Here is a 9613-nt window from a genome sequence, read left to right as displayed (position 1 = left end):
ACGTTACCACTTGCAATACTAAAATAGGTTAGCAAAAGCATTAATTTATCCAATTAAGAACCAAGTTTACCAACACAAAATTGCATAATTAGTCCAATTTAGCTATTTAGGTTTTTCCGGGAAGCTGCTAATCACCACCAACCAAATCATAGTGAAAGTGACAACAATCTAATCCCAATCACCAAGTTTTGATTTGATCCATTCTTCTTTATATTAATCACCTCATCACTTTTAGAGGTCGGCAGCTACAACAAATTCAAAATACTTTTTTTTTGTAATATTGAAATACATACTACTATATTCCTTGATGCCACATTATTCAACTAGCTTGGTTGCATATTTCAACGACACAGGGAATCAGACCCACAATCATGTCATATTTTTTACTCACCAACGTTGCAATCACTTTGGTACACCACTCTACGGATAAAATCATAGCTCTAGCCTAAGAGCATCCGCAGAGCTGCTCATCCGGACGGACGGTGTTCGTGCCGCTGGCGCGGCGGTGTGCTGTCCGCCGCTGGCACGGCGCTGCTCGGTGCATCGAGCACGTCCGTGCCGCTGAATAGGCTGACGTGGCGCGACGGGATTGGCCAACGGCAAAGCCGTTGGCATTTTCCATTTTTTTTAAAAATCGAATTTAATTTAAAAAATCAATTTTAAATAAAAAAATATTTTCCCACCTCCCAATAAATTATATCCGTTTTCTCCCCACTTTTAATTTATTTTTCAATATTTTTCCCCCAAAATTCACATTTTCATCTATAAATACAACCACTTCCACACAAAAAATTTCACACCACACTACACAATTCTCATCTAAATTCTCTCATCTTCTCTTATCAATTCTCAATCTTTCACTCTTACAAAAAAAATGTCCGGCTCCGGCGATCACCCCTCCGACTCCCGCGGTTGGAACCATGAATGGTTCGGCTCACAACCATTCCCTAGTCCGAAAACGCAATTCTCGGCCCCTCCTCAAACCCAAGGTTCTCAAGTTCCGGGTGGCTACCGGCCTTACCCGGTGGACGAGCAATATGCCCCCGATGGGCGATACGGGTGGAATGGTGGGACCCTTGAGGATTTTTTTAGGATTTTAATTATGTAATTTTTAATTTTTAGGATTTTAAGTTTGTAATTTTTATTTTTTAGGATTTAATTATGTAATTTTTATATTTTAATGTATTTTTAGTAACTGAAGTATTTAAATTAAATAATGGAATGGTGGGACCCTTGAGCATGAATGTTGGTGTTGTGCTCTTGGAGAAGAGTAGAGAGTAAAAAAGTACTCCCTCCGTTCCATTGTAGTGGGGACATTTCTTTTCGGCACGGAGATTAAGAAAGTAGAGAGATGAAGAGAGAATAAAGTAATAGAGAATAAAGTAAGAGAGAGTAAAGTAAGTGAGAAGAAATGTGTTAACTTTTACTAAAAAGGGAAATGACTCCACTACTATGGAACGTACCAAAATGGCAAAATGACTCCACTACTATGGAACGGAGGGAGTAATAAAAGTGGGTCCGGGCCCACATTCGTACTCTTGCCAAAGAGAACGGACGTGGATGCTCTAACAAGTAACCAAAATATAATATTATCCACACATCAATTTACAAATCAATTATTAAGAAATGTACCATCTACCTCAAATTGCAGAATCCGAAACTAAATTGAGCCAAGGACATACAGAACATATGAAAGTTAGAAACTTCTCAACAAAAGGTAGAGTTTTGCATCAATGCAAATGAGAAGAAGGAATATGCAAAAGGCAAAGACAAATATACCAAAACAACATGCTTGAGCCAAGTACATTTCACTAAACAGTTGATTCTTGCATGAAAAAAGAGGCCTCACCATATTGCAAAATAGTTGATTCTTTCATAAAAAAGCAGTCTTCACAAATTACACCACTGTAGCTTCACCTCCACACAGCAAATTCACCAAAACAGAGAACGACTCAGAGAATTTGTCTTCCACAAAAATTCAAATTGCTAGCAAAAGAATAATCCTAGCAACGGTCATATTGCAGTGAGGAATCAGAAAGCATTAATACCATTTGGACAAAAACACAGAGTCACTACCGAATTCTGATCTTTCAGTATCTACCTATTCTGAGAGATGCATCATCTGATTATTTGAAAATGTACAACAAAGAACCAGATTCCTTAGTAAGTCATTCTTTATACAATATCCTATCCAACAACACTGAAAAATTACAAAAACTTGCTACTTACTTACCTTCAAGATCAATTTTTTTTTACCACACTTCTATCAACAACAAGATCATACATTTTTCCTCTTCCCTTGCAATATCTGAATCAACATATTAGCATTCCTCCTCACCTTCTCATTATCATCCTCAAGCAAAGCTACACATGTCTCAAACAACCCCTCTCTCAAAGCCTCCAAACCCATCTTTTCATTGTAGCAACAGAGGGAGCTCAGAGTCAGCAGAGCATACTGCACTCCTCTTGAGCTCCCATTGCTCACAATCCCAATCAAAACATCCAAAATCCCACAAAATCTCAGCATTTCATCTCTAGCAAGCTTGCATTTTGCGAGGAGGCCGAGGACCTCCACGGCCCGCTCGAGGCCAGAATCGGCGTTCTGGATCAGAATCGGCACCGCCCCGGACTGAATTGCGCGAATTCGATTGTCGGAGAAGGAGCAGAGAGTGAACAATGCGGTGGCCGCCTCCTTCCTCTCTCTTGAATTGCCAATTTGAAGGAGGGATACCAGACCCGAGATCGCGTCCGGGTACGACCCGATCGTGACCTTGTTGACTTCGAGCACGGCGAGGCTGGTGAGCACGGTGGCGGCGACCGCGCGTGAGTCTCCGACGCCGCAGTGGAGCGCGTAGACGATCTTCCCGACGATTCCCTCGGCGACGAGCCCTACTTTGCAGTCGTCGTCGAGGCTGAGATTGAGGACGAAATGGAGGGATTTCTCCTGGAGGCCGGGCTCCCCCGACCCGATGCAGTTCAGGACCGCCGACACGGCGCCGGACTCGGCCAATCGGTGGCGAATTGAGGAGTCGCGCTTGCAGAGGCGGGTGAGCTGGTCGAGCGAATTGAGCTTCTGTTCGAGGTGGGAGGAGCGGGAGGTGAGGAGGTGAATTAGGGATTGGGGATTGGGGGTTTGGGGGGCTTGGGGAGGGAGAGGAGGGTGAAATTGGAGATGAGGCTGCGGAGGGCGTGGTTGGGATGAGGGAAGGGGGGTCCGAGAGGGGCAATTTCGTAATTGGGCAGGAGCGGTGGCCGGCGTCGAGCCACCGCTGGATGGAGGCGCGATCGAAGGTGTGGCCGGAGGAGAGGATGACTGGGTCGGACATTATCTCCAGAGAAATGGGGCATTTGAAATCGTCCGGCAATTCGGCGGCCATTTTTTTAATTTTTTTTTTCTGGTTGTGTCAGTTGAAAAATGGGGAGAGAGAGAGAGAGAGGTTTATGAGGTTTACCGTTTACGTGAGAGAGCTCTGAGAAAAGAAAACAGTGAGTTGTGAAATTGTGAAGAGAGGAGATTAATATGTGTGAGGTGAAGAGCTCTTCCCCTTGTGACACTGCTTCTTCTCTCTCCACTCACTACGTTAATTACGATACTACCCTCCTAATTCTTTTCCCAAATTTTACAAACAAATCAGGATTAATTGAGATTGCTGCTATTAATTGTTGATTTCATATATTTATTGGTCTGATTTATCTTAATTGTGTTGATTTAATTGGGATTGGTGGTATTTATTATAAATAACTTCTTTACTGAATGAATTTTTTAAAAAAATTGATTATGATTTTGGGTGAGATTGTTTGTGCATTTCGTCACTTCAATTCCATTTTGGAAGAAAAAAGGAAAAAAAGTTTATATTATGTTGACAATAAGATTAAAAAAGAAAATATCTAAAATCAAAACTAAAATTTATTCATCAAAATAAAAAAAGGCACGCTTTAAGTTGATTGAGATTTTGATATACTATTTATTGCTCGAATGTTCTGAATTTTGTTAATTTGATCGAGATTAGTGGTATTAGTTACTAATTAAAATATTTAATAATTGAATTTGCTAATATTGATTAGGAAATTTGGTTGATATTGTTTGTGCACTTCATTTCTTCGTTTTTATTTTGAAAATAAAAAGGAAACAATTAATGAAGAAAGAAGAATTAAAACAAAATATAGAATCAAAATCACAAAAACATAACTAATGAATTATTATTTAATAGGTGTATCATTTTAGATATCATACATAATACCGTAGTAGATTTAATCAATAGATAATTTTGTTCCTCACATAAAAAAAAGTAAGAGAAGACAAAAATATCTCTAATAATAGAAAAACATTTCATATATTATTATTTATAGGTTCAAGTTCAATCATAAAAATAGAACCTAATTATCCAAACATATTTTTATAATTCACTCAAATATTAAACATAATTTCTCTACTATAATGAGTGTCATGGATTTTTGTCGGTCGTAGGTTTTGCCGGAAAATAAGGGGAATTAAGGAAGATTCATTTCAAAAGGGTAGTTTGGGAAATAAATCATTCTCTCGACTCTGCCTTTTGGGTAATGTTTGAAGGCGTGCTTGTTCAGGATTTATCTTACCATCTTCATTTATTTCTCAATTTTATTATCTTGACTTCATCAAACTTTGACTTTTAATCAAAGTTTTTGACAAATAAATTAATAAAACTATGAATTAGTATTATTTGCATAAAAAAAATTGACACAAATACATATCCGAGCCACTAAACAGGAATAAAGACGGAAAATTTATGGTAAGTGGGTTAACCTTTTCGGATTAATACATGCTTTCTATATCCATTGAAACATTGATACGAAAATTATGAATAAATCTTAATTTAAGTCTTTTATGGAAACATATTACAAACTAGTTATCCGGATCCAAAAAAGTCGAGACTATAAATTATTCATCAATCTGAAATTAACAAAAAAAAAAACAACCGATGTGACTGAATAACATGTTTAAAAAAGAAAAATGCAAATACTCCTGTAAAGCTCATTTTATGGGCCGATTATCTAAAAAATCCGAATTAATTTTTTATTCAGATTATTGAATTAATAAATTACCTCAAATTGAATAAAAACACTTATTATACACATAGTTGCTATCTATAACGATACAAATATATTTAAAATTTAACACAATTTTCTCAAAGAGATGTGAATGTCCCTAGTCCTACCCATTTTTTTTTGTCTTTTCTTGAAGATATCAAAAAGCAATTTTAAAAGGTGGAAGCACTAATTGTAATAGAGGTTAAATACCAAAATTAGGGATCTAAAGTACTAGTATAAGGCCAACTCCATGTATAGAAATAATCAATTTTATAATGGGGTTTATGAAATAGTTTAGGGATCATTCTTCATAAAATTAATATTCAAGCCTAATAATAAAAAGAATCCTTCCACCAATCTCTTTTTTTATGAGAGAAATTTATCCTCCAAACATTTTTTAATTGATATTAATGAGATATTCTAAAAATATTCATTTTGATGCGCTATTTAATATGAATGGATACATTTGGAAATTAAAAGGTTTGGTGTCACCGTTAAGAAACTATAGTCAATAATCAATATATATGGGATTAGAATTATTATTATTATATTATTAGATATTCATTAATTCAGTTATTTGATGATAAATGGAAACTATGGTTATCATTCTATTCTCACATATAATTCATTATTAAGTGAGTTATTTTACACCTCTCACAAATTACACAGACTTAGTCGCATTCAGCCCAACCGACTGACCTGTATCAACCTCAAGGAAACAAATGTTAAATTAATTCTTGAAAATGATGGGTGATGAACCTAATCCATCAAGAATCAGAAAATTCAGGTTTTCACCCTTTTTATTCAGTCCAATCAAATTGTTTCTTACATGTATATATTTTATGTGGTCATAATCGCCTCGCCCCATAATTCTTGAATCATCAACGTAACACCTGTCATGGTTTAATAAGAAAGGCAAAAAGGGAGGAAAAAGAAAACTAAATACTAAAAGGTTGCTAGATTGATTAGTCACTAACCAATTCAAGAAATGTTTTGTTTCTTTTCCCATTCCACTTTTAATTTTAAAAAAATACAAATCTATATGAACACAGAACACCTATAACATCAGTATATACCCCATCCCTTAAAAAAAGAGAGAGAGATAATCTATCAAAATAAAAATCATATAGTCTAGACATATTATGACGTGGTATGTCCAATTAATAATAAATAGAGAAAAAAAGAAGAGAAGTGGTTTGTATAATTATGATTGATTGAACAACCTACGTGACGATATGTCTGAACCATTAAATTATATGTCAAGAGATTGTTGCACGCATAGTTGATGTGTAATTTTCGAGTTTTTATATTAATGGATTAAAAACACAAAAGTTTAATTAAATAGCTCTAATATTACAACCTATCTGCAAGAGTACAGAGTCAGCTGTAGTACTTCGAGTGTCGAACCACAGGGAGGCGTAGATTATTTAATTCCAAAACAAACAAAAGACAAAATTAAAAAGGACTTTGTTTTGAAGGTTTTGATATCTATAAGCTAATGATAAAATTAAGCTGCAAGTTAACTAAGGAAAGACTAATCAGATGGGAGAAACATGTCACTCCAAGTTGCTCATTAGACTTGAATCATTCTACACCTATATCGAAAGCACATATTTGGGATTAATTAATCAACCTAATCGCGTGCACTGAACATGTTTGCGACGTATAATTCACAGTCAGCTGAACACTTGTTCCATGAATTAACTTTCAACGATATTAAATTCCTGCGGAAGCGCGGGAATAAAATATCATCTACTATAAGAACTTACCTAACCCATTGTCAAATTATCCTCTGAACAATTCAAATTCAACAACACATCAATTGATTAGTCCATCCAAGTTCATGTTAAAGAGACGATAAACAAGGATTAAAAATCTATAACGATAGAGGCCTCTAAAGTGATAGAATCTAACATTAAACACATCAACGATGTCAAAACGTGAATTCAAAGGTGCAGATACATTCAAACAAGTGTAAATCACAACTTGGAGCAATATAAAGAGCTTAGCCTAAGTACATGGTGATAATATAATTAAAACCGTAGGAAGCTTGCTCTTGTTGAGTGGAATGGAGATATGGAGGCGGATCGTCGGAACGTTGGTCAGATTTTCTTCCTTCTCTCCTTCCTCCTCTCTTTCTCCCCCTCCTTCTCACTTTCCCCTCTGCCAAAAACCGTCACTTCAGCCCCCTTTTTTGACTTTTCTTTTCTCTGCCAAACCACCACCCTCCGAAAAAACGTCCCCTCCTTTAATCCTCCTGCCACCTTTAACTGCAATATGGCAGTTATAATGGATCCACCCGGCCGGTGGATTATTGGGCATAAAATTCACCCGGCCGGGTGACCAATTTTGAGGACTTACTGGAATTTTCGTGTTCTAAACATCATACCCGGTCGGGTATTTTATTAGGCTTAAAATACACCTGGCCGGGTGGCCAATTTTGAGAGCTTTCTGGACAGCTTTTTCACAATCTGAGATTCATTCTTTGTTCCACCATTTATTCCTCTTCCTACACCATAAAACATACTTTTGTAAGTATCAAACTATATAAATCATGTGAAGTTAGGGGAATAAAAATGTACAATTTGATTCACATCAATAGTATTGTTGCACACATAGTATTGAACCATTGAACAACCTACGTGACGATATGTCAAGAGATTGTTGCACGCATAGCAGTCCAACTTGGATACATCTTTGCACTTCCATAGATTCTTTGTTTAGAATCGATGCATCCACAATATCCCTAGAGTTTCCTTCCCTCCATAATTTTAATGCCTGGATTATAGTATAGGGACAAAAAGAAAGAATGTGTTTTGTATGAAAACTTGATTAGGCCAAATAGAATATGAAGGAGTATGTTTTGTAGCTGACATATCCTAAGAGATTAAGGGAATGATAGAATCCTCTATTCTTCTTGCCCCTATTGGACTTGACTGAGAAGAAGCCGTCTGATGCATATTCTGGGGCCATATATCATGAAACAACATGGATTATTAGCTAGGACAATTGAAGAGTAGAGATGAACAAGTTTGTTTGCTTACTAGCTAGATCTGCCCCCAACATTCTTGCTAGCCCAACGTCTGAGATTTTTGGATTCATTTTACTATCTACGAGAATATTGCTTGCTTTTAGATCATTCCCTGTGAATAATTCTCAATCTTGAATCGCGATGGAGGTATAAAAGTCCGCGAGCAATGCAATGCCTACTATTATGTCATAGCGCGTCCGCCACTCTAGAGATGTACCCTTTCTTTGATCTGGGAAGATTGAAGGAGTTTGAGGATATTGCATATCAATCTTGTAGGCCTTGTCCGGAGTCTCGAGATATTCTCTTAACCAGATTCCTATGGAGACTTTTGCATTCCAAAACTCAATAACGGTCAAGTTAAAATATCTTATATTTTGACTAAATTATTTATCATTGAAATATTCAATTTCGAAATGAGATATTCCATCTAGAAGTTATATAGGCCAATCCCCAAATCTCCAATGATGTACGACTTACTTTCTTTTTTTCAATAATTAATCAATCCTTCTATAGTTCAAAACTTGAACCGAAACATTTACAAATTAAGCTGCACTTGCACTACATCATCACGTGCAGGTTAAATTGACTATCATCGACCATCAAGCATGGTAACGGTAACTTGGTTGATGGTGCATGATTCGTCGTCGTTTCTAGGCGACGATGAGTCCGTTTCGTTGGGGCGCCTTCCCAGGCAGTATCCCGGATGCTTAGGCTGTTGCATCGACACAAAATCGCTGCTCAACATTAGTACAACATTGGACATGTTGGGTCGGTCTTCTGCGTGCTCCTGCACGCATAACAACCCCACTTGTATGCATCTCATCGCTTCACCCACCACATATTCCTCTCCAGCCGCCGCGTCCACCACCTCCAGCGCCCTTCCTTCCCTGTACAACTTCCACGCCTGTACATTCCATGCATTCATTATATAAATATATGTATGTATTGTATTGTATTGTATTGTATTGTATTTGTATTTGTATTTGTATTTGTATTGTTAACATCACTGGATGAATTATCTTACATAGGCAAGAAGGTTGAGCTGGTTGTTTGTTTGATAGAATCCTCTGTTCTTCGTCCCGCTCACTATCTCCAAAACCAGAACTCCGAAGCTGAAAACATCGGATTTTATGGAGAAGAGGCCGTCCATTGCGTATTCTGGCGACATGTAGCCGCTACAAACATTCTCATATTAGTAACTGTCGTCATCTAATGATATGCAGCAGAAATAACAGACATGAACAGATAAAGATTCATAACAGATATTGCATGCTGGTGAGAATCTTACTATGTTCCGACAACTCTTTGGTGTTGGCTTCGGTTCTGATCTCCCCGAAGATTCTTGCCATCCCAAAATCCGATATCTTGGGGTCCATGCCTTGTCAAGAAAAATATTGCTCGCCTTGAGATCCCGGTGGATGATTCTGAATCTCGAATCTTGGTGTAGATAGAGGAGGCCTCGCGCGATCCCACATATGATCATGAAGCGCGTTTGCCAGTCCAGCATCGAGCTTC

General features: G+C 37.3%; 1 protein-coding gene and 1 pseudogene across 1 annotated transcript; both read right to left on the bottom strand.

The window, feature by feature from the left end:
* Window positions 1–2139: 2139 nt before the first annotated feature.
* Window positions 2140–3541, bottom strand: LOC121789734 (annotated as a pseudogene).
* A 5024-nt stretch (window positions 3542–8565) lies between these two features.
* Window positions 8566–9399, bottom strand: LOC121789736 (receptor-like serine/threonine-protein kinase SD1-6). Its single transcript, XM_042188115.1, has 3 exons — window positions 9387–9399; window positions 9123–9273; window positions 8566–9002 (listed from the first exon to the last, which is right to left on the bottom strand). The coding sequence occupies exons 2-3, from the start codon at window positions 9264–9266 to the stop codon at window positions 8688–8690; spliced, it is 459 nt and encodes a 152-aa protein (XP_042044049.1). The 5' UTR covers window positions 9267–9273; window positions 9387–9399; the 3' UTR covers window positions 8566–8687.
* Between the last annotated feature and the right edge of the window lie 214 nt (window positions 9400–9613).

Source organism: Salvia splendens, unplaced genomic scaffold (genome assembly GCF_004379255.2).
Source record: "Salvia splendens isolate huo1 unplaced genomic scaffold, SspV2 ctg320, whole genome shotgun sequence".
Taxonomy (NCBI): Eukaryota; Viridiplantae; Streptophyta; class Magnoliopsida; order Lamiales; family Lamiaceae; genus Salvia; species Salvia splendens.
This window is presented reverse-complemented; position numbering and strand designations above follow the sequence as displayed.